General features: G+C 49.2%; 1 protein-coding gene across 1 annotated transcript in view; it reads right to left on the bottom strand.

Annotated features, from left to right (window-relative positions):
- ITGB5 (integrin subunit beta 5) overlaps nt 1–25,648 on the bottom strand; it is a 50,186-nt gene that overhangs the window by 17,627 nt on the left and 6,911 nt on the right. The window contains exons 3-9 of the mRNA XM_057368587.1: nt 21,662–21,911; nt 18,853–19,021; nt 12,817–12,978; nt 11,321–11,416; nt 10,130–10,219; nt 7,050–7,184; nt 4,324–4,753 (exon numbers count right to left, since the gene is read on the bottom strand). Coding sequence (XP_057224570.1) covers nt 4,324–4,753; nt 7,050–7,184; nt 10,130–10,219; nt 11,321–11,416; nt 12,817–12,978; nt 18,853–19,021; nt 21,662–21,843 — 1,264 coding nt within the window. The 5' untranslated portion in view covers nt 21,844–21,911. The remainder of the gene's footprint in view (nt 1–4,323; nt 4,754–7,049; nt 7,185–10,129; nt 10,220–11,320; nt 11,417–12,816; nt 12,979–18,852; nt 19,022–21,661; nt 21,912–25,648) is intronic.

Here is a 25,648-nt window from a genome sequence, read left to right on the forward strand (position 1 = left end):
GAAGGTTTGACACTTGATTCTTAATTGCTGACCTGAGTTTTCTGTGTCACTGGAAGCCCTGTGCTGGCAGGGGAGGCCAGAGCAGCTCCTGTGCTCCGAGGTATCACCGTCATGCTGTGCTTTAGCCAGCCACAGCCTTTGGTCACTTTAACCAGTTCAGATGCTCACAGCTAGAAAAACGTTGAAGGGCTTCATTTACAAATGAAAAATCTGGTTTATGGTCTAATTCTAAAAAAAATGGAGAAAGCACAAAAGACCTGATCCCCCAAAGCTGCACCACCATCAGTAGCTGTCGTGTTGCTCAGGAACTACGGATTTTCAGGATGAGATCTTTTGTGTTTTAGGGGAGGAATGGCTKCAGCATGACGAGTGCTCTTCTGTAATTCATGATGTGCCTGTCACAACCAGAGCCCTGAGCTGAAGAGCATACAAATTACACACAGGGAGCTGGGGAACAGTGCTGTGGGGAAGGGGAAATTTCTTTAGAGTCCCATATGGTGCCATATTACTGTGTCCCCCATCCAAGAAAAAATAGGTCTGGAGCAACTGAAGCTAATGAAGCTTRGCCTCCAACGAGCCAGTCTCTCTTCATTAGAGGCAAATGTGTGATGCCCTTACTGGGGCCTCTCCTCSCTCCTGCCACCTAGTTTTATGGGACCTTCAGGAATGCAATTAGGGCAGAGATGTTTCCTCCTTTGTCAAACCGCCTGGCAGGCAGCCAASGAGTTCAAAAGCCTGTGGGCTGTGCAGCCAGCTGCCCCTTCCCTAGCCCAGCTGCAGGCAGGGCTTGCAGCCCCTCTCCCACAGCCACCCACATTTCAGAGCAGAGGGGACACAGTAACGTGCCCAAGATCTCGATGCAAAAAGGCAACTTCTCCATCTGAAGAAAAACTGGGAGGGAAGCATTTGAGGGTTTRGGAAGTAACTGCCTGCTTTGTCAGAGAGAGGTGCTGCAGATAACCCAGCTGCAYTTCTTTTGGAAGAACAGAACACTTGTGCATGCCATCCCCTATGGCCCTTCCAGAAGGTGGATTAATGCTTTGGAGCAGCTGCTCTGGAGCTCTTAACTGGACTGGGGGAGCAGCAGAACAAATGCCACTCATTAGTGACTCAGTGACATTGACTGGGAGCTGGATGCAACTTGAATCGACATTTACTCCACGTTATAAATTACTCCTTTTCCCACCTACCTCACAGATGCAGGATGCGTGTTAAACCTAACAGGTATGTTAAACCTGACCAGAATCAAATTCTTGCTACTTCTTTAGGTTATCTCCCACCCAAAATCTGGTTCTCCAGTTCATAGCAGGGACTACACAAGGACTGGAACCATGAATAGCCCTGTCCTCTCAAAAGCTGGCAAAATGAGTGCCAAAACAGACCCAGGAATGAAAATGTTTTTTCCTGGTCTAAAGGACCGAATACCAAGAGACAAGAAACAAGTTCATTTTGGAGTATTTCAACCCCACTGTGGCTTTTGCTGGGAATACAGGATTGCCTGAGCATAACTTGCCACCCATCCCAGTGCCATTGCAGTGACTCAATGGAGACAGCTTTGCTATATTGAAAGATCATAAAAGGAAGAAATGCTGGTTGGCAGTGGGCTCATGGTGCATCTGAGCTGAGGCATGCCACAAACCACAGCCACATAGGAGCAGAGCAGTTTGCCTGAGTGGATTTTTACTTCTCAGCTCAGAAGCCTGTGCTTTTGTCCTGGTGCTCCCCCAAACCTTGGCTCGGGCTGTTTGGGACAGGCACCCAGAGGTTCGTGGTATCACCTTGCTCAAGAGCTGGGGTAGGTGTGAATGCATTTGAGGGGGAACACCACAGCCTGTGTGCTAAACCTGAGGCTGGGCTCCACTGAGGTGAAAGCACTGCTCAAAATACAGTCAGGCATCAGAAATGCACTGGAAGGCAATAACTCCCTTCTGTTCAGCCAGAGGATTCAAACAGTGTAAATAAAACCCTTGACAGCAGTGATGAGTTCCCCTCRTGGGTCCAAGCCAAGAAACTCCCAAGCATGGATAGAGAGAATCATCTGCAGCAAAATGGCAGCTCCCTAAATGCTGCTTTTTTGGTTTGTGCTTCAGCTAAAACCTCTGCAGTGGGATTCAGCTGGTGGGAGTGACTGGCACAGGGATGCCAGAGCCTTTCAGGGACAGACATTGTGCCCAGGAGAGACAGAGTGAGGGCAGAGTGTCATTTCACTCCCTCGTTGGAGCAAAAACAGCAACCAGCCCCGACAGCAATGCCCTGGGAGTCAACCTGACCTCAAGGAAGCACCCAAACTCTTCTGGCTGCCAAATCTACACATGCTGGTAGACAGATGTTTGGTGCTGAGCTAAACACCCAGTCCTTTTTAAGAAAACCCCATTTGTAGGGGGGAGAGAGCTTTGTCTGCTGGAAGCCCCCAGSGATGTTTGTGTAGCAGAGGGCTGATTGTCAGGGGCAGCTTCGGGCACAGCCCTGCCAGGCAAGCTCAGACTCTTGTGGTGGGCTGATAAAACCCCAAGCCTCTTGTCATGACCAAACCACCTCAAAATGTTATGTCACTGGCACAGCGCTTGCTGCAACTCAGATTTAGCACCATAACTGCTGGAATTTAAGGGGAAAAAAAAAGCCAACAAACCAACAAACCAGGAGGCATAGGGAGAACCACCCCACTCAGCTGTGCCAGACTCCATCCCTCGAGCRAAGAGCCTGCTTGGCCTCAGCCTACCCTTTGTTTTCCTTCATAGCTATAAAAAAGACTTTCAAATGAGTTTAAAAAACTTTGGCAAATCCCAAAGCAGTCGTGCTGCTCTTCCCAGCACCAGACGCCCTCCACAGGGACAGAAGCAAGCASGTGCAGCAGAAGATACGTAACTTGCTTTCCTGTGGAGCAGCAGAGCTCTGGCCCTCCTGCTGAAAAGGAAATTTGAGCAGAGGGGTGTCCTTCTCTTGCAGCAATTCCCACACCAGTAACCTCCAACCTCTCTTCATGGCATAACTGGCCTGCTTGCTATTAAATATGCTCCTTTTGGGTGGGATGATGCTATCAAAACAATATGGTCTTCTGGAGAACCCCCAGGCAGCACTGCTTCTAATTACTTCATGGTTTAATTTTTCCCCCATCTACTTTCAAACATCTTTTTCCTGCTTGCTCACCCCTCTTTCTGCTCCTCCATCAGCAGGGAGAGCCCCACAGAGCTCCCAATCTGGGCAGTGCCTGTGGGGGTGGAAATGGCCTTGCAATTCCAAACGCAGAGCATCGCCTGCCTCACCTTCAGCAGTGACAAAACCACCAGCCAGGCTACAGGAAAATTACCACAAACATCCTCTATCCMACATTCACCTCAAACAGCCAGAAACTTGCAACCAAAGCTTACTGCCYAGCTCCAAAACATGCAGGGCGAGATAAACAGCAGTGGAAAAAAACACCATTTCCCTGGAGAAAACATTAAAAGTAACTATTTTTTTCCAAGCTTGCTTTTGTTTGGAATTTTTGTCCAAGGTTTTTCAGCTAYGGAAATATTTTACTTGCTTGAAAGCAAGCAAATTTTAAAGAATAACCCTTTGACCTGATCCAACTGAGGGAATTAAGTCCGAGGGCTAATCCAGGCAATTATGTTCRAGGTAAATTATTTGACCTTGGACTGAGGGGGTTTTAAAGCCATTTCAGCAAACACGGCTAAATAACTCTTTTATCTTTGTTTAAGCAAAATTGATTGGCTACAACTTTCCYGGTGAATTACTTGTTTTCCCAGAAGAAAAATCCATACATAAAATAGCTTTAGGATTCTTCAATACAGTTTTCTCTTAATAAGTAACAGCCTGAAACACCTTTCCTTTCACCTGTGACGCACCAGGGGATTRTGCAAAACACTTCACTTTAAAAGAAGATTGTTTCTTCCTAGGCAGGGAAGGATGGCACAAGTAGGAAAAATCCAACCTACAAAAATACCAACACGCCTCAGAGGACTCAAGCCTGTGCTGGTTTACTCTTTCCTAAGGAAATACATCAGTGTGCAAGAGATGTGCATAGTTACATCAAAATAACAACACCAAAGCCAAGATTCTGCTCATCTCACTGGGACACAGGCAGCAGAGAAGCCARCAGGGAGAGAGCCTTCMACTSYAGCRCTGGAAACCCRGCTCTGATGAGGATAAYACCATTTTTGCTCTTTACTGTGKATGCCCTTCAACCTCCCTGTCCTTTTTCCCATAATGAAAAGGAAGGGACAGGGCAGATTTGGGCAGCTGGGGCAGGCACACATCACTCCCATCTCAGGAGCCATCCCCGCCACCACGACGCGCAGAGCACGAGGGAGGAGAGGCTCCTACCTGAGCAGAGGACTCCCTTGTACCTGGCGCAGGAGAAGTCGTCGCACTCGCAGAAGGGCCCGTAGATGTTGCCGAACTCGCTCTCGTAGCACAGGCACTGGTTGCAGCTGCACTCTCCCCTCCCGCTGCACAGCGGCTTGCCCTCGGCCTCGCGGCACAGCGCYTGGTGCAGGTCGCCGCTGGCTCCCTCCTGGCACTCGCAGCGGGCGCCCAGGTAGCCGGGCTCGCAGTCGCACAGCCCGCAGCTGTAGGTGCCGTTGCCGCTGCACTTGTGGCTGGCGGGGGCGGCTCGGCCGGTGCAGCCGCACAGGCAGCTGTAGGTCACGGCCACCTCCAGCGTGTCCCGAAAGCCGGCCGGCTTGATGGTGAACGTGTGCGACGTGTGCTCGGCCGGGCAGCTCCGCGCCTCCACCGACACCTCGAAGGACACCTGGAGGGCAGGTGGGGATGTGAGGGAAGGGGCACGGCTCCAATGCAGCTCCCGAGGGGGGGCTATCCAAATATCCTGGGCAAAATCCATGGAGGGATTCCACGGAACGAGGCCCAAATCAGCATATCAGAGCTTCCCTGCCAGCGGTGAAAAAAAAAAACCCAAAAAACTGCACATCCAGCTTGATGCACCAACACCTGCCAGTCCCATGAGCACTTGGGCACCCTTAGCACTTTAATTTTTGCATTATGGCAAAATGATGCTCCATTTGGCTCTCTACTGTCAGCCATTCACAGCAATTTTCCCCCACCAGGGACCATTTCTGTGAAGTGGGAAGGAATCTGCCTATTCCCCTGATATCAACAGGGCAGAACTCCAGCAAACAGCCAAGTTTTCATGCTTTTAAAAATAGAAAACTCMGTCAAAATGAGCACTATCAAAGATCTAACTAGTGCAGCACAAGGGCCCGAGGTTCCTGCAAGATCATGGGTTTAGAAAGTTTTATGGGACTTCTGATGTGCATATGGAAATGGGCATCAGCCCCACAGTCCCAAGCTYTTGGCATGCTGCTCACAGGCCATTTTTAATGGATGCTGGTATCAAGCCTGGCTTTAGAAGGSTTATACACATCATTAAATGGTTATACACCCCACCCCTACGTGTTTTATGTTGCTACAATCCAGTGTCAGGGATTTTCTCCTTGAGAAAACCAAGACCATGCTTTGGTTGCTTGCTCAGCCCCCRATTTAATCCTACTCTTTGTTAGGGCTGGCCAGCACTGCCCAGAGCTGCCAGTTAGGAAGGAGGATTAACCTTATTCCAAGGAAATGAGACCCTTTCCTAGGCCTCAGGAAGRAATGCTTTCTCTCTGGGGACATTTGAGGGTCACCTCAAGCTCTCACYGCCTTCACTGTCCCACATGTCAAGGGGTGATGTGCAGACGAAAGCACAGCAGGCACCCCCAGCAGGAGAGCTGCACCCCAGGAAACCTCCCTCGGCCCTTTCCAATTCCCAGGGCCTGAAGCAATTAGGATAGAAGCTCAAATTACAGAGGAGAAGCAGATCTAAGGGGATCAGGGTAATCCTGCTCCCTTTCACCCTCTGACACYCACAGCCCCAGGACTAAACCCTGCCAGATTAGGGTCCAGTGCCAGCATCATCCTCTTTGGGGAAACTTCCTTAGCAGGAATCAAATCTCGAGCATGTGGAAGCAATGGGGTAGAAAGCAGCTGAAAAGAGGGGGTGGAGGGACATGACCCCCATAATCCTGTGGCACCTCCTGCAGGCACCTCGACACTCAGGATACCCCTAAAATGGGAGTGGTGCCAACACTGGCTCCCTGCTGCACCCACTGCCACATCCTTTATGGCACAAGCTGCAGCAGCTGGAGCTGCAATTCCCCTGCTCCTGCCAAAGCTGGGAGCCCAGGATCAACCACCAGACTGACCCTGCTTCCTTGGGGGTTCTGGTTTTGCCCCAGGAACAAGGAGCTACACGGATTGCTTCTACCCACCTACCCAAGACACAGTAAATACAGTTAAAAAAGCAGGGCCACTTCCCTTTGTAACACCTCACATGATCCTTATTTGGCGGGGTAAAACTCCAGCTACTGTTGACTCTTTCAAACTATTTTYGTATGCACAGCACTGAGAGCTCTGGTATGTTTGCAGAATCACTCTTCTCAAATAAGGCAATCACAGAGCTAACAAACCCACACCCACAGCCTCAGACAGTAGAAGTCTGAARAAAGGGCAGAGGTTCCCCATGGGCCTGAGCCCTCCTGCCCTGGCCCTTCAGCCCATTTATCTGCATCAATACTCAATTAAAACAAGCAAAGCTTAAATTCATTGCTTTTTTTAAAAGCACTGGATGGATTATGCCATGTTAACCTTAATTTCAGYCTGTGATGCCATCCAATAACCCTAGGAACTGAACACAGGAGGGCTGCTGCCTACAGAATTTCACAGGTAAGAGAGTGATGTGAATATCTGTGATTATAGAAGAAAAGACAATTTTTGACTATTGCATGCTGCTGTCTGATCAGGACTTTAGCTCAGTGCTGTAGACAAGACACCTGTATTCCCTCTTTCCTCACAGCTCACCTTGGACTGACCTACACCTCCCAGAACTGCTTCTGGCAGAGCCACTTTTGGTGGGTTTCTGTATCATCATGGCACGGCAGGAGGAAAGCAGAGAAAAATGAGCAAAACTCTATTTTAGTGCCCAGGACCACAAATCAGCTGAGGGAAATGGGTGAAAGCACCTCACCAGGGAGCAGATTGAAAGGCAGACTCACCGTATCTCCAATTTTGAGATCCCCACACTTCCTGAGCCCGGGATAGGACAACCCATCCTGGCACGTGGCAGTGAAGGTCAAGCCAATGTCCTCAGGGCTGTCCCAGACCGTCAGCTCCACCTTGGACCGAATACTCTAGAAACACAACAGGAAAGCAAACCATCAAGCTCCCAAAGACAGATGGGTTCCTTCTGCTTTAGTCTCTTCTCCTGGTGTTTCCAGAGGGTGGGTACAGCATTTCTGCACCTTTATGAGAAAAAAAATCACTCCTGCACACACATTGGCATTTGGGTTTGACTTAACTTCATTTTGACTTAGATTTCTGGTGAACACAACTAGATTCACAGTGAKCTGCCCATTGCCCTTGCAGGTGGCTTATGACCTCTAGGATGGGTGTGATGGATGCTGTAGCCAGTACTAAAAACCCATGGATSCACATGAAAAAGAAGAAAACATTCTTGACCACAAATGGAATATCTCTGAGTTGGAGGTCAGAGCTTTGTGTGCACACCTGCACCTCCCCCTCCCCATAAACCATAATTCTTCCCCTCCCCATAAAGCAGCTCCTGAGCAAAATGCAGAGCCTGGTTTTCCACTGGCAGCTGTCCTACAATGTCTGTTGTACAGCACAGAGAAGGTGTGAAACTGCACTAACTCTGTCCTGCTTTCTGCATTTCACCCAACTGGTCAGAAAAATGTGTTCTCCCTCTTAGAAGAAAAAGCCAAACAAAAAAACCACCCTTTCATAAGTGTCAGATGAAAACAGCACCATGGGAAAAACAAATGAAAAATCTCTTTTGTTGGAAAACTTTTCAAAGTGAAGAGCATTTTCCAGCTGTGAGGTTTTGGTGCTTCTACCCCTTTCTTCTGCTTCTCATCTCTCTGCCTGGCTGCACACACAGACGTTTTAAGTCACAACAAAATGAAGTTTATAAATATTAATTCGGAATGACATTGTTTTCTTTAATTCTTCCTATGGCTGGAACTGATTTTTGTACCAGCGGTGTCCAAAATCGACAAAGTTTTTCAAAATGGAGCTTTTTGTAGAAATATGCTYATTACCCAAAGCCAGCTTCCAGGTCCATCCCTTCTCCTCAGGTCCCCAACCCTCACCAAAGAGGCCAGATTAAGGAGAAGTGCTAACTCAGACCTCTTGCTGGAACATGTGATGACAAAGGCAGGGCTCACACGCCAGCAAAGAGWCAACACTTTTAGAAACAGACAGGAAATAAATGAGTTTTGGCCGGGTGAATCCAAACAGTCCTTGAGGAAAGAAAGGAATGATTTCCCATCTCTCCACTGTAACAGAGAAGTCGTTTGTGGGGTAGAAACTGGGACCATACAGGGTATCCATTGCCTGTGGGCCAAACACTGTGTAACAATAAATGTAAGGACACAGCTCTGCCMCAAATCATCCCATAGAAATCAGCTGCCACACTGATCAGCTCTCCTGCCTTCTTTCCCAGAGCATCTCATCTGAGGTGTGGCAGAGAACAGGACACCAGGCCAGGCCTCAGTATGACCTTGCACAGGCTCTTCCTGTGTTCCTACACAGGTGCCAAGGTCTCTTATTAGCCCTACACAGCCATGCTGTTAYCCTAAAGGCAATGCCATTATTGTCAGCCCCTTGCACTGTCACACAGCAGTGACAAYGCCACCACTGAGGGCAATGGGGGGCTGCAAAAAGAAACACACCCAAGACCTGCCTGCATTTGGTTTAGGAAAGTGCTTCTTAAACCAGCATCCCATTTGCTCTCTTCAGTCCAAACCCAGCCCAGTGTCAGGGCTCAGCTTCCCATGAGCTCTTCTRTCTCCCAGAGACGTTGAGATTTGGTGGAAGGGCAGGGAGGAAGCAGTCCCTGTTCCCTTTTGCTTCACACTTGGAGGAGGGAGAGGGGACAGCATGCTGGGCAGGAGAAAAGGGAGATGGAAGATAAAGAGATGGGGAAGAGGGATCCTGATGTGTGCATTGGTACAGGGAAGCAGATGAGAGAGGACCAGAGACGGACAAAACACTRAAGGGGAGGGATTGAGCCCAGGCACAGAACATCAGCCACCCCGCAGGAGAGGACAGTCCCTGGTGCAGATGAAGGATTTCTCCAGGCTCAGATTTTCCTTTACATAAGGAATAAAAAAAAGTTCACTCCCTTTTGGGAAACAGAATTTTAGCCTTCTCCCTGACTGAGAATTTCCTCCGTCATTTCAGGAAAATAACAAAGCTACCAAGAGGAGACGGGCTGGGCRGTGCCAGGTTTCCGGTGGCCCTGGGCTGACCGGGCACTCCTGGGTGTCCCAGCTCACACCCASCACCCAGAACAAGGAACTAACCCCAGTCTCAGCAGTCAATCATCCCACAGAGCTCATTCCATGGGCCACCTTGGTCTAAGCACCTAAAAGTGGTTTCCAGCCAGCAGTGCTGGAAAGCTCCCAAGCAAAGAGAAGGAGGGAGAGGTAGTGCAGCCACAGGATTCCTGGTGGTTTTCATCTGCTTGTATCGATTTGCAAAGGCTTGAGGGGTGGTGATTGATCTGCTCCCTGATCTCCATGAGGATGGACAACATCAGGCTGGCAGCACAGCTCCAGGTCCCTTGCTGTCCTCCTCGTGGTGGCAGGGCAGTCTGTGCTGGCAATGCCACACAGGCAGGGCTCCTCTGGGAGCGTGGTGGTGCTCAAAGGGTGCTGAAGGCCAGAGAGCAATGCAAGGATGTGACCTTATCTGGATCTGGTCCCACCCGTGGGAGGCTTCTGAACAACAAATAACAAATAATCTATTTYACTTACTGGTAGGGTGCTCAGAGAGAGAACTGTTTTAGATGGGGGCTGTGTTTTGTGGGTAACTCTGCACCATGAGAGACATGAGGTGAAATTTCTKCTGTCCCACAGGCTCTCTTGGGAATCCCCACATTCCTGCTCCTCACACACCTTGTTTCCCTTCCCAGGGTGGACATCTCAGCTCCTGCACTGTGGAGAAGCCTGAGGAGGGAGGTGGCCAAGCTGGGTGGAGCTCACCGGGGGGAGCTGAGCTGGCCAAGCTCTTGGCATTTCTCACTTCAGCAGCTGCGGTATTAAAACGCACTTACGTTGTAGGCTTTGACGATCAGCTCAATGATATTCTTGGAATCTTTGTGCAAAATCTCCACTGTTGTTCCAGGAATCAAAGTGGTGAAGTTCTTAAAGAAAGAAAAAATAGGCAAAAACAAATTAAAATGTTGAGGTGCGGAGTGTTAAATCAGAGGGTGAGGAGGGACCAACCCCATGCCAGGGACACAGGTCACACATGCTGCCCCATCACCCAGCGGTGTGCATGGTATGGTTTGGCTCCCCTAAACGTGGAGCTTTCACAGGTAAAGCACTGCTCATCAGGCGGGTCAAATATTAAACAAAGCTCATGGCMACRGGACAGGGACAAACCTGACTGTGCYGCTGGAGGGGGCAAAGCCCAGCCACTGTGCACTGGGGAAAGCTGGCACTGCAGGGAGGGAGGGGCGGCTGTCCTGGCTTCCCTCACAGCCCTGAGCATCCCCGGGAGAGGGGTGGAGAACAAGCTCAGCCCTCCCACTCCCTGCAGGCGAACAGCAGCATCCCTACCATAGCAACACGGCTGCTTGCTGTTCCTGCTCGACCCTCGAGGTTTCCAAAAGCAGCCCCACCTMAAACACCAGCCCTGCACCCACAGAGGAGCGAAACCCCACAGGGCAGCTCCAGACAGGTTGGTCCTTGTGCCTCGGGTCAACTTTCCCTTTGGAGGRGAGAGCGGGAATGGCAGGAGAGTTCAAATTGTGTGTGGCACGTCAGGGCCTTGGATTCTGTGATGGAAAAACACAGCTGGGCAGAAACACTGTGCATGATTAGGTAATGGGATTAAGTCACTGCAGAGTGGGCCGAGCAGGTTTCTGCTCTCTGGCACGCTGCACGCTGGCAGCCGGCCCAACATCCAGATTAACATGGAGCCTATTTTAGCTCTTCACATGCTAACACATATATATCTGTTTGCCCTAAGAGGCTTTAGTGCTTTTTGCTGAAAGAACTAGCAGGGCTGAGCCTTGCCTGCCTGCACTGGGCAGCCTGTGACCACATACATGCACCCTTATCGCTGCACACATGTGTTTTACCACTGAACAGACGTGTTTTACCAGTGCACACACGTGTTTTACCAGTGCACACATGTGTTTTACCAGCGCACACACACATCTTTGAAGCTGCCTCCACTCCCCAGGGCCTCAAGAAATGTTTCAGTCTTTCCCCAGCCCAGGCAACTCAGCAGAACTTACCTTGTACAGCATGTAATGGCTTTTTGTAACTGCAAAAATCAGGTGGATGTTGTTTTCTGCAAGTTTCTCCCCAAGAAGTGCCAGGGAAGGATAATCCTAGGGGGCAAAAAAAAGGCAGAAAGACTAACATTTCATTGCTCCTCTCTCCCCAGCAGCAGAATTCATTCCAGACTCATGGCGTGTTTTGTTGTGGATGAAGTCCCTGATGTAYCAGTGCAATCCCAACTGAAGCAGTAGAAATCTGTTAAATATTTCTACTGCACTCTTCRCTAGAATACATGACTGACAACACCACTAGCCACAGCAACACCCAAAAYACTGGGCTTTGTTCTTTCCGTTTTCTATTTTGCCATCAGCAGATGCACATGTGCTAAATGGYTGCTACCTCAGGGGGTGTGAGGCAAACAGATCCAGAATGGCACAAAGTGGAAATGTACCATTTTTTTTTCCCAAAGCTGAAACATCCACTGCCTGCTCTTTCTGCATACTGGGGCCATAAAGAGATTAYGGTAAGCTCTTTAATTCTGCAGATTTCCCATGCAGAGGGGATGGCAGGGAGACACTGCTCTAGCAACAAAACAACAAACCAGGGCTCAGTTTCAAGATCCAGCTTGAGTTTAAAACTCCCGCCTGCTTCTGAAGTGCTGTCCTTGGAAAAAAGCACCTCATTTACTAGCAGAGTGGAGGGCTGATTGAAAGTCTCTGAGACTCAAACATGGAAACACCAAGGCAGCATCCCCATGCCAGCTTCCCAGCATTAACTCCACATCAGTTCAGGGACTGTGCTCCCTTATGTATTCACCCAGCTGCTAGGACTGCACAGGGGGCTCCACTGCAGAGCCCAGCTTCTGGTCTCAACACAGCTACCCAGATTCCCCTCCCCTTCCAGGGTGACATTCAGGAACAAAAATCATAATTAGTGTTTGTGATCTGCTGAATAAAGCGCTATTCTGCACAAGGATGTGATAATGAGGTGGCAGGCAAGTGCTCATTCATCCCAGAAGTTTTCTCCACTGAGTTAAATTTTAAAGAAGGGGTGGTTTGTCTGTTTGTTAGTAAAACTTATGTTAATATTGTGCTCAAAGGCCGTAAGAGGAGAATTCTGTTGCACTTGCTCGTGTAGCCACATCAAGGTGGATACAGCCTCCTCAGGAAGAGGCTGAAGGTCCTTGGGACATTTTAGAAAAGGGATGGCATGCTATGTTTCCTCTATACTTTGCAGGCAAAGGTCCCTTTTGTTAAAAAAACGTTACTTTTCCCTACCTTGCAACGAGCCCTGAAGGAACTCACTAATTCACTAATTCATTTTTGATCACAGAAGCATTTACTGTGGGGAAATGCCCAGAGGGAACAGCAAATTTCCTTKGCAAATTGCAGAAGCTGGGTGAAAGCAGGAGCTGCATTTGCAAAAGCTGCTGGAGCAGGGGCTGGCCGGTGTCCAGAGAGCTCCACCACCCCCCCGAGGTGCCCAAGGGCTGGCCCCRTGTCCCGCTCACCAGCTGGCTGGACGCGCTGTACTCGTTGGCTTCGTTGAGGTGGCACTGGCCATCGTGGGGCTGCACCAGCCCCCCCAGCTTGCCATCCAGGGCTATGTGGGGCACGTCGTCCGTGGTGAAGACCAGCAGGTGWGACGCCTCCTTCCGCCAGCCGATCTTCTCCTGGGGGAGAGCAAACCCCGTGAGCCACCGGCTGCCCCTGTTGAGCCCATGCTTCACCCCTCACCCTGYACGTGGTCCCAGCCCTGTGCCTGGTCAGCCCCAAACTCATTAGCATTAATTAGGAGAGCACCACACTCCTGTCTGCCCAGTCCCGGTAAGAAAACAAAATGTCAGGGGCCCATCCAGCGTTTCCCAGCATCTCCTTCCAACACAATCACTTCAAAAGGCATGAGGAGGTATGAGGACTGTCCACCAGACCTTCTCTACCCACATCCAAGAGTGAGAATTTCAGCTGCTTTTATGGCCAAAGGAGACCTGCCAACTTCCTCCACACTCATTTAATCCGACCTTGTTTCCTCAGCTCTGTGGAGCAGCCAAGGCAAAAGCAAGAGCTGCAATATCCCTGCTCAGCATTTTCATTATTGCCTTCTCATGAAGGCTGTACCTGAGCTGTGATGGACAAAGTGAGGTCCCTGCCCGAGGGGACTGCCTTTGGGGCACCCACATTCATGCCCAGGCACTCTGCCCTGACCCCTTTCTGCACACATCTCCTGAAAGCCACGCTGCCTCCAATCCTCTGGCATTCCACTGCGCCCCAAACAGCTCCATCTCCCCTGCACCGCAGCCAGAGCCCAGCAAGGACCTTTGGCATTGCTGCTGGCACTAATCCCACACAACCACCCTGCACAGCTCTGCTCTGAGTAACTTCTGCCTATTTAAAAACAAGGTGATGCAAGACACACTGCAATGGACCCACCAAAAGCACCAAGGTGTCAAACACAGCACATGAAGTGTCCTCTGCACTCTCCTTGGTCCCCTTGTGCAAGGACCAGACATTATCACTGTGCATGAAGAGAGATGCAAGGACAGATTTTTTTTCAAGTAAAGGGATAAAATCTAGATTACAAAGATTTCTCTCCCATTGAGCTTCCCCAGATTTCCAAGTTTCTACCGGCCTGAGAAGCAGATCTGTGCCTGTAACAGCACACTGAAGCACTTTATTGCAGCAGAAGTGGAAGGAAACAGAGGTGCCCARAGGAAATTTTTGCAAACCACAGTGCTGCAGCAAACCCTGCTGCCAGGTCATTGCCAGGCTGGGTGRGCTGGGGTCTTGCTGCTGMCYAGGGCAGGGAGATCCTGCCAYGGCACAGACTGGAGCCAGAAAACCCCATCACCCAGAGCTTCCCCTTGGGCTGACCACACTGCCCATCTGMCAGCAAAGACACAGCCCCAAACCTTCCCTGCCCACTCATTTCCAGCATCCCCCTCCCTCCAGAGCCTGGCTCCCAGTACCACCACACCAATCCTTTGGGAAGGCACCAGGGAAAAGCTAGCAGAAGGTTACAGATGGGAAAACAGTGCAGACAGAGATACCCAGCTCCTCCAGAGCTACTGCTCAGCTTATTTAGCAAAACCCAAACTCTGCCCTGTTTACAGGAAGGTGCTGGCCCTTCCTGTGGAAAGCACTGGCGTGGGCAGGGCAGGAGGGCAGAGCAGGCAGAAGGGCGCAGAGTCACGTCTGCCAGTGCAATTTTCGCCTCCGAATGTGAGTCATAGCCCAAAGCCTGCTGATCTTTCCCATAAATATAACTCTTGCTTCAGGGACACTATTCCAGAGCAGAGTCCTTTYTGCTCCCTATTTCAGAAGGTATTTTTTTCTTTAATGACATTTTAAAGACCCACATGATGCAAATAAGGCCATAGGAAGAAAGCTTTGGCAACACACACCCTTTACCATGCACCAGCACGTTACAGTCCCACTCAGGAAGGAATGAGGACTTTTTTTGCACTGGGAAGCAGGATTCATTCCATTGAAGTTACCCCACTGGACAAAARGCTAAAACTTCATGCCAAAATGTAACTTCTTAAGAACTCAGCCCAAAARTGATTACAGCTCTAATAATGCAAGAGGCAGTTTTCAGCCACCAGACAGAAGCCCATCCAGTTCACTTTTCTTTGAGCTGATTTATTTTTAAATGATTAAGGCCAAGGAAGTCCCAGAGAGATTACAAGGATTAATCTGMGTTTCATTTCCTTAGAAATGCGCTGCACACAAAGAAAAGGAGCTGCATTCAAGCAGCAGTTACAAAGTCACTGCAGGAGTGGTGGTGCTGGTCACCTGCCTGCTAAGCCCACCTCCGAATCACGGGTTAAGCATTCCTTTGCAAACAAATTCTCCATGCCTCCAGCACAATCTCCCACATCAACAACATCAAAACTGCTGTGCCTGCTCAGTTCAGGAACTCCCTCCCAAAGAGCAACGAGCACCCACAGTTTCAGTGCCAATATCCAGGCACTGAAAGCATTTCATGCCTCAGAGCATCAAACCGCAGTGTCTTGGATAGGCTGGCCAAGCCAGGGCTGATGCCACACCAAAAAAGCTGCAGAACTATGAAAAAAGCCCCCCAAAGAGGCTGGCATGCCAAGGAGCATCTCACATTGCCTCTGCCAGCGGCTTCCAGGCGCTGGAAAATCCAGCTCTTCAGCAYGCAGTTTCCACTGAGAAACCCAGAGCAGCACTCGGCTCTGCTTAAAGCAAACAACCAAGGAGAATTTCATTTATTTTTATTGGACTGGGACTGTTGAACAAAAAACCCTGCACTGATGCCTTTCCCCTCATCTGGTTTTTGATCTTTATGGGATATAAAGGATTTTGAAGGGGGTGGGACTGGACCCAAAGCAGTGTAGCATGTTTCCACAGGGCTGGGCATGCTCTGGATCCTGCCCCAACTCCTGTGATCTGCTGCAGTTGCCTTCTGTACCCCGAAAAACCAGCTTCCCACTCCATACAGCCAACAGTGACCAAAAAAACTGCAACAGCTGCCTCAGCACAGCTCTCCAAATACTATTGAAAAGGCTGCAAAGCCCGCATTTCCATGCCTGAATAAATATCTACATTTTTACTTTGGGTGCTGAATAAAATCCATTCAACTGCCAAGACTCAGCTGCCAGGAGACCCCCACGGATTCATCAATTTATCTAAAACCTCAGCAGCTTCTCAGGTGCAGACCTTTCTGGAAGCAAGAAACAGACACAGGTGCAAGGCAAGTRTGCCTTAAGGACCAAAAGCCAAAAGCTCCTTCCCTTGGTATTGCTCTGAAAGGCACCTCAGTGTCTCCCAGATGTCTCGGCTATCTCCATGTACCACTGTCSAGCAAGTACCAACCAAAAACATCTCAGAAGCAGCTTTATTTTYCAATCTAGCATCATCTCCTCACTGCATCTTAGCATATAAGATCTGAGACTTACACATACCACCGGGCCATATGAGGCGTGCACTTAGGAAATGGCAAAAAACCAAAATACTGCAAATGGAAAATGTAATTATGGAGGGCTGATTAATATTCCTGGCTTACTATTTTAGCATCAGAATAAAGGCTTATTGTCTCTGGCTCTTTCATTGCCTCCAGAATAACATTTACCATATCTTCATCTTTCAGAATGGAGCCAAACCCTGGGCCTGCTCCTTTGTCTGAATTAGCTGCACAAGCTTTCCCCACTCCTTGGGTTGAAAACCAGGCCAAAAAATGACTCGAGTGCTAYAGAGCCCTTAGGCAGCTCATGCAGAAGAAATGCTTGCTATGCATTACAGGATAAAAACACCTAGTCAACACAGGAGGYATTGTTTCTGGCACTCAGAAAGGGAGGAGCAGACCATGCTCAGACACCACGGCTTGGAGACAGCGAGGCTCTGCTATGCCAGGCCCAGCTCTCCCCTTGATGCTGAGCACAAAGTACTTCATGGTCAACCTGCTGCATCTCCCCAAGGCACAGAACTTTCTGAGGTGATAACTGCCCTGGAAAAAGCTGGAGCATGCCAGTGAGATGCAGGGGATGGCACAGCAGTGATGAGGAAACCCACCCCAGAAGTCGCCAAGGCACTCGTACGCTGCTGTCCTGGCATGGGGGAACAGTTCCTGAGTTAACAGAAACTGCTCTCTGTTTCTRGAGGTTTCATCCCCATCTCACTCCATCAGTCTCCACTGGATGCAGAACTCCATGCAAAGAGCATCCTGATGAAAGCTGCACTTCACTGCCCCTCCCTCACCCTCCTCAGTGGTGCWGGGCCTCACCACAACCCTCGGCCGCCGACCAGTCTGGGCCATGGCTTAGTGACCGCAAGGGAAATGAAGCAATACGTTCCCATTTTGACTGTGGGACCAAACATCCTTAATGTCAATCAGCTGCCCCGAAATTTTGGCTTTTTAAACTCTGGACAGAGAGAGTCTTTGCTGCTCTCGGCTGTGATCAGAAGCAGCTGCTCTGTCCAGAGCAAGGGACTGCCAAGGCAGCACGAGTCACAGCACAGTTGGTTCTCCTGCCTTGCACACCAGTCCCTTGGACTTTCTTTTCCTCACCCAAGCTCCAGTAATTAATTAACTGCTGTAGCAGCAGCAATTCACTGTCATGACCTGCCACATCATGCCAAGAGTCACGCATGTGCACATGTTCACYTTTGTCCACCCTTCCTGGAGGGTGCTCATTCCTGAATTTAGATGGTGCTGGCATCTAAATTCACCTTCTAAATCYAGAAGGGACCTGCCTGTGCATTCAAGAAGGACAGTTAAAGATTTYGGTCCTTAGCAATGATATGAGACTTGCATAAATGTACAGGAAACATCTTGCAGGCCTCTTGCCTTCCACCAACCACTCAGAAATGAGTCCCTGTGATACACATTGAAATACTGCTGCACCACAGGGAAAAACTGTCCTGGTTTCGCAATAACACGGGGAAGGCACTGCAAAAACCCACGTGGTGCATGGCAGAACTGAGTCACCATCCCGAGGCATCCCTGCCATCTCTCAACCATGGGAGCCATCTCTCCCAAACTGAGACGCACTTTACACCCAGACAATGATGGGAGCAGTGCTGTAGCTGTGCCAACAGCAATACCCGTGGGAAGGTRACTGCTGGGTGGCATCGGACCCAGTGGGGCAGGTTCAGTCCTGCCAAGACCATGAGGCACAGTGAAGCCAACCCAGGCAAGCCAAGATCTGGTTTCCCACATGACTGCATCCTACCACACCCAGAGACCATGCCTATCTCTCAGCTCCCATAATTCAGGTCCAGAAGAAAACATGCCCAACCAAAAGGACTAGGCAAGGCTGAAGYGAACACAAAAATTGCAGCAGTAGAGGAAATAGCTCGCTCCTGGTGAGCAGGGAAGTTCAGACACGTCAGAGTGGAACAAACACTTCCATTCATGATGAAGGGATACAGAACAACCCAACTACTTGTTCCAAAAGACCTTCAAGCAAACATCTCCAAAACCCCTAAGGACATGGCTAACATGGCACCAAGCTAATGAACTCTGCTCTGTTTCTGCTGACAAAGAGGAACAGCAGGCTATCAGCACCCAGAGGTGAGATCATCCCCACACACACCAAAAGGGAAAGTATAAGCTATAGGAACAGCTCCAAGCCTCAACATGGGTCAACTGCTGCAAGACGTGTTTGACACACCCTTGACAAGCACATTGAGCTGATGTTCTGCTGCTGCACATGAGTGTAYGTGAATCTTAAAGGATTCTGTCCCAGGTGATCAGGGTTCAGCACCTCAAGTTTAACTGTGTGATGAAATCTAGATTTGCATTTGCAAAAGCTCCATTTATATCCCTTTAAACTACAGAAAGCATTCACCTTTCTTCCTTTGCCTGTTCATCTACAAAAGCATGTTAGAAAAAAAAGCCTCTACTTTACAAAGTGTTTTTTACCATTTCTGCAAGAAAAATTTAGTAGTGACTTCCAAGAAGTGGCAAACTGAGGCTTTGCTTTGGTCCAAGAACAGAGCAGAAGAAATCTCCTCCTCCTCCACCTCCACCTCCTCCTCCTCCTCAGCTTTGCTTTAAACCGCCAGAAATCAGAGCAACTCACCTTGCAGACCGCAGCCTGCAAAATGGCATCGAAGCCGCCCTCTGGAGCATCTCGGTTGCGGGAAACCTTCTGTTTCCGGACCTCTTCGTTGAAACGGTCCACTTTATCCGTCAGGGACAGGAGGTGGCGGAAGCCAAAGGAAGGGACACAGCTGGGGAACAGCTTATAACTGTGGGAAGAACAGAGGAGTGGTCAGCTGGGAGGGACCACACCAGGAGCCAAGAGCTGCAGAAGCTCCCAGCTCTGCCAGGTTGGTCTCCAGACTTCTGTTCAGACAGTTGAAATATTTTCACAACGCTTCATATTTTGGGCACTTCAATTTCTGGCTATTTGTCTACAAAACCCTAGGGTAGAGCCCATATTGTTCTGTTTCCCCTCGGGGGTTTTGAGAAGCTGAAGTTTCCAGAAATCCCACCAGGAYTGAACATCTCTCTCTGTGTATGATGTGAGCGGAGACACCAGGCACCAGCCCACCCTGGGCCATGCAGCTCTGCAGTTTCAGCACTCATAAAGTGGTTTTCACTGGGAATCTGCAGCCAAAGATATGACCCAATAATTCAGAGGCTGTATTTTGGCAGAGCCACCCCCCAGCAGCCCAGCAGTGCCATGGCAGCCGTGTCCCACACCTGCAGAACCAATATGCYGGTGTCAAAGGGCAGGAGCATCATTGCTGAGAGCCACCTTTCYCCTATTCTGCAATATTCACTGTGTCATCCAGTTTTATTGCCAGTATGTGCCACCCTATRCCCACTGCACGTCACCAGGCACTGGCAATTGCCCGGGAGGACATGCAATAATAATCAGYACCAGCTCAGGCATCCTCCCACTCTCCCTGCAAGCCAGTGAGCAAACACCATCTCTGCTTCCCAGGGCACCACCAGAGCAGAAAGGTAGGAGAGACACCCTGAGGCACATAAATGCTTTGGCAGGCTACCAGGAAACCTTTTTTTTTTCCCATACAAAAGCATGAGAAGGCAGTTTTGGTGCTCACCTGGAGAGCTCAGCAGAGTAGCTCCTGTAATGTGGGAAATCAGWGAGTGTGTGCAGGGGAGAGGGATGGGATGGGTTAAAAAGAAAAGTGATTAAAAAGGAGTTGGCCTGGCACTAATTCACTCTTATCTTCAAACACATAACCCAGAGCACAATTAAAAGCCTCTGCTGACACATGACCCACTACGGGTAAGTTGCAAGAAGCTTTTTACACAAAGGAGTATTTAAGATTTACCATCACTGAGAACTTAAATCCCTCACAAGGGACTCCAGAGCAGGGATTTCCCTCCACACAGCCACACACACACCTAAGCACGGGGCAGGCCCCACTGCCCTGGGCTTGGCTGGCAATTAGAGCCATCCCTTTTGATCCATGATCCATGTCCTGACTTGCATCCCGCTCACACCCAGGGAAAGGCAAGSAGTTTGCCATGTCTGAAGCCTCTGCACTGTGGCTGTAAGGATGCGAGTCAGGAGCAGGGGTGATGAAGCAGACACAARGGATCCCAAACTGACCCTGCAGGAAAACAGAGCTGCACCCCACCAGAACAGCAAGTCAGTCATCACCACAGGGAAGAGGAGGAGAGAGCCTGGCCCAGGGGCAAAAAGCACTTGCTGCACCTCGTGTTTGCTCGCTGCACCTCGTGTTCGCTCGCAGCTTTTCCTGGATGCTGAACGGTTTGTTTTGACACCAGAAATAGCTGCAAACAAAACCACGCCTGACAACCCCCTCGCTGCATCAGGGACACACACGGCAGCAGCCAGAGCCCCCTCACAGGACAGGATGGGCAAGGAGATTCCAGCAGGGAGCAGGGAGCCAGCACCCTTGGCTTGGATGAGGAGACACATGGTGACTGGAAAGGAGCCCCTACCAGAGGAGCTGCCATGGGCAATCCTTCCCAAATGTTTTCCATCCTCTCCTCCTTTTGGACCCATCTCCTGCCTATTTCACCCTTTCACTCAGCAAAAGCCATGTCACTCCAATTATATCACACACCAGCCAAACGAAGTTTCCAACACCAAAAATCGGACAGAGTAAAACCAGGACACCTTCCCAACACCCAGTTTCACTCTGGCATAATCCTCAATTCAATGGGGTTGATCCTGACTTCGGTGATTAAAAGGCAAACAAAAAGACCCTTGCAAAGACAMAAGCCAAAAAAAAAAAAAAAAAAAAATGGAAATAAAGGGATGAAGGTTCTGCTATTACCACAAAGTAAATCACATCATTTGTGTCTTTTGCAACTGCCAGTTTGCTTCCCTTCCACTTCCCCTTCCCTTCCCTTCTTTTGCAATAAAGATGAAAAAAACTGCCTGCTACCTTCAAAACACTCTACAAGAACTCAATCAGCACTACAGGCTGTCACAAATCTCAGTTCCTCCAAACACTTTTGTTGAGAAGGATTTACATTGCCTTGGTCTCCTTATCTGTAAAATGCAGACAAAAAGCTTAATTGATTCACTCAATGCCAAACTATGACTCAGAGCTAGGATCAGAAACCAGGAATTTCTGGCTCTGGCTCCTTTTCCTTAAAGTCTGTAAAAGAAGCCTGCTATGTCTGCATCCTTTTCTCAGGTACTTAAAAATAGCTTCAGGCTCCCTGATACAACAGTTTCCCATCTCAAGATGCAGAGATCTTCCACCAGCCATAGCAAAATTAGAAGCTGTCCTATTTTGAACKGCTCAAACATCCAGTCACCATTCCCAAAAGCCAGGGCTGAAGTGTGGCTCCCTATTTAAAGCAAAAGGCAAGTGCAGACTGCAGCCAGGCTCTGTCAAACACAGGGCTTGTCCCCCCAGAGTGCTCCCACCACTTACCCAATGCAGGGATTGTTTTGGTATCTCGGAGCAGTGTAGGAGAAAGGAGAAATGTTTTTGTCCACAAAAGAGCCAAAGCCCAGACGGAAATTGCTGGTGAGCTTTCGCATCTCTTCAGCCAGCTTGGTCCCCAGGTTGCGGATATTGTCCAGGTCATCGTTCATGGACAGGGAGAGATCCATCAGGTAGTAGAGATCCACGGGATAATCCTCCACCTGCCGCACCTGAACACGGAACGAGGTCTGGTCACCTGCACACACACAAGGGTTGAGCACGGTGAAAAGGGAACTCCYAGCACACACAAAAATCCAGACTGCAAGCCATTTTTTTTTTCCTCCGCAGAGCAGACAGATCACTTTTCAAAAGAAAAGGGTGAGGGGAATGAGCTTTTCCAAATACAYCCTTAGGAGACTAACAGGAAAACAGGCACTGACTCTGGGTCCTCCTAAGCTTTGTAGTATACTGGCTGKCAAGAAAAAGACATGGAGTGCATGTCTCTATTTTAGCTCTTTGGAGATGTGGGAAAGGGTCTTTCCATCTCATCTGAGAGACCATCTAAGGGAGGGACATGTAAAAACACTGTAGCSCTGGGCTGTGTGCAGTCCAGGAATGCTTTCCTAGAAAACAGGAAAGAAAAACAGAGTGAACCTTAAATAGATATTTCACAGATTACTGAAACAGGGACCCTGCCCATGCTTACTTGGGTACATTCTTAAAGGAAACTAGGAGCAGTCCAAGAAGTCCTGCATGAAAGAGAGAAGGAGGTAGAGCAGAAGAAGGAAGAGGATCAGAAGAAAATAGCACGAGGTGAATGCAAGATGTCCTCTGAGCTGTGCAGGGAAGTCAAGGTGAAGCAGACACAGAAGAAACACCTTCGAAAAGGGGCTCCCCGCAAAAAAAAAAGAGCAGGAGAAATCAGGACAAAACGGAAGCAAACTGGAAAAAGAAAGTTGTTAGCACTGAAGCAAAGCTTCCTGAAGTGATGAACACAAAGGAAGGAGCTGACAGTGCTGAGCCACAGGCTGTGCAGATGTGAGGAGAGGTAAAGCCCATCCCTGATCTTCCCCTTTGCCAGACTGGTTTCACCAGAGATGCCCTCTAGAAGAGGTGCCAGGGAAGGCTGCCACAGGAGATGCCTGCMCCTCAGGAAGGTTGAAGTGGTTTCAGAGTGAACTCAATTCCAGATGGAATGAACTCAATTCCACAGCAGATGGAGCTCGGTGGAGCCAGACAGCAGGTGGCAAACGTTTGCCCTTCACTTTGCTAAGGGAGGGGTCTAAATAAAACCCCACACCCCAAACTCACGACCCTKGCTGGTWTGGAGTTCCCRWGTTTCCAGCTGCCACCTTGGCCCCRTTTCCAGTTCAGTGGGGTCTCAGCCCCAGGGAATTGCATCCTTTCAAAACCAAGCTCCCACTTCTGCTCTGTCCCAACCCCTCATGGCCAGGGCTGAACTYGGACAGTGACAGGTTCTGCAAAACACTTGTGGCTTCCCCTCTTCCTCCCSAGAAATGAAACTCACATTTTTTAACATTGTGAAAACATTTCCCTTACCGCTTTATTCTTCTCCTCCCTCTGCACAGCAGCACAGCTGCTCCCACTTATTTCCAGCCCGACAGCAGCAGCAACAGCATCCCAAAACTGCCATGCTGGCATTGCACAGCACGAGGGGCTCTGCAGCTCAGCTGGCAGARCCCTGCCTGGCACCTGGGGTCAGGCTGCACCGAGCTGGAGCTCCTCAAACAACCCCTCCTTGTATTTCAGCATTTCCCTGCAATCTGCTACAATCCCACCCAGAAAGGGCAGGGCTGCAGGAGGCACCATGTGCAAACATGCACAGGTAGATGCTGTCCAGCTGTAGGAATCAGGAAGCTCATGCCATAAATATTCCTCCTTATTCTCCCCAGCTTTCTTGTCCAGCAAGAGCAGGATTGTCCTGCTCAGGATTGTCCTCAGCATAGGGCTGAGATGTGGAGCACAGCAGATGCTCCAAGTGGGCCTCACATTGTACCTGGCACGCATTTTGGGGGGGAACAAAGACCACAGCTCATGTAGCACAGAATCTGTTAGAACTGATTGCAGGGTAAAAATCCGTGATTGCAAGCTTGATTCTCATTCAGTGCTGCAAAAATRTGTTTAAATCTGGGAAAAAAATCATTCCCATGCCCATGTTTTTCATGCCTACATATTTTTCCCATTGGCCAAGGGGATGTATCCTCTGTATTTTGCAACGTTTTCATTTCCAAAACTTCCTGCCAGAAAGGGTATTTGGGATGCTGTGATCAAACGTGCTTCTCTTAAAAGTTATGAATTTATTAGTCCCTGAGAAGCACCAAAACCAACAGGATCCTGTGGCTGGTTCTTCTTTCATTCCTAACTGCACAAACCAATTATGTCAGAGAAAATATCGCTAATGTATGTAGATGTAAGTGCAAAAGAATTTATTATTCTCTGTGGACAGCATTACTCTCACACTTCTAGGGATAATCCAGCCCCCTCCTTCCTCATGTACTGTCACCACCATCCTCTCCTTAGGGCTTTTACTGAAAAGTTTTAAACTCAAAGCTGAATTCAGAAATTTTTCTTGGATCCCATCACACAGAGGCAAAAACCGAAAAAACTGATTTTGGTCAATTTAAGAGCATAAACTCGACAATCACGCTTTTACAGCTTATTCCTGCTTGGTAAGGCTTATGGTTTGATGGGCAACACAGCTTGCATCTATTCATTTTTTAATTCCTTTTACACTATTTCTATTTTTCATTTAACTAGGACACTCAGCTTAATAGCTGGGCTCAAGATTAAAAAGCAATATTATAAAAAGTAAATACTCAATCCAAAAGCTACCCTGTAAGGAYGTCAATTTAAGGCCTTAGGAGTTTAGCTGAGGACACAGATTTGGGGATGTGACTTCTGCCACAGGATGATGAGATCAAACTGCCTGGGTGGGAACAGCAAACAATTGACAATCCACTCCCTTCTGCTTCTGCTTAGTGGTCTAAGAATAAAAAAATCGCCATTACCACAGACCGCCATGCGAATTCATCTTTGAAACAGTACACCCCTCATGCCCAAAATTAAATCAACATTGCCTCCTTTTTGTCTCCCAAGTCAAGGATTAATGGAGAATTTAAAGTGGGGCTGCTGATACAAGGGTTTAGGAAGTCATCAGCCCAAAGGTGAAGCGCCACCCAACATCAAAAAGAGAGCAAAAATGGGAGATACTATCACAAAAATCTGGGTTTGTCCCTCCTCCTGCAATGACTCTGATGCTCCCCTCAGGGAGGGGAGTTCACTGGCTCAGTGTGGGAATTGCTGAGGGGTCCTCAGGGTGATTCCTGCAGCTCAGCCCAGTCCTGGAGGGCTCCCCCATCTCGAAGAATTGAGGATGGCTGTGAGTGTGATCCCCTGAAGGATGGGCAGAGGCAGCACTGCAGCCCCGTGCAGCCCAAGGTTTCCAAGAGCACAGAGCCCAGGCAGCCACAGGGAGATGGATCCCCACACCCTGCCAAAATCAGAGTGGTGGGCATCRGATGGGCAAAACTTCCAGGGGTGGGGAAAGGGGAATTTGCTGAGCCTGGGGGTGGATGTACAGCAGGTGAAATGTAAAGAAATGAAAGCTGAGCCAGCCCTTTCTGTCAGGAATTGCCTCAAGAAACAGCAGCAATAACAACTCCCTTCCGCTCCCTTTTTTAACACAACATTCCGTGGCAGAAGCCATGCATCCAGATGTACACACCGTGGTGACTGCTCTCAGGTATCTGATTTTAAGGCTTTGAAGCCAATTTTTTTAGATTTGAGGGTCTGACTGATGACAGCTGAGGAAGTTAGTTGAGAAACATGACAACTTCCAACTTACACAGCTAAAACARAAACTCCTGCAGCAACTGGTAGGCTCTGGGAGAACACTGATAGCATGAGCACCCTGTTTTTCTTGGGCAAAATATAATATTTCACTTTTCTGTATGCTCGTGAGAGCTGTCACAT

This window comes from Malurus melanocephalus, unplaced genomic scaffold, assembly GCF_030028575.1.
Source record: "Malurus melanocephalus ecotype Western Australia unplaced genomic scaffold, MMel_1.1 scaffold_94, whole genome shotgun sequence".
NCBI lineage: Eukaryota > Metazoa > Chordata > Aves > Passeriformes > Maluridae > Malurus > Malurus melanocephalus.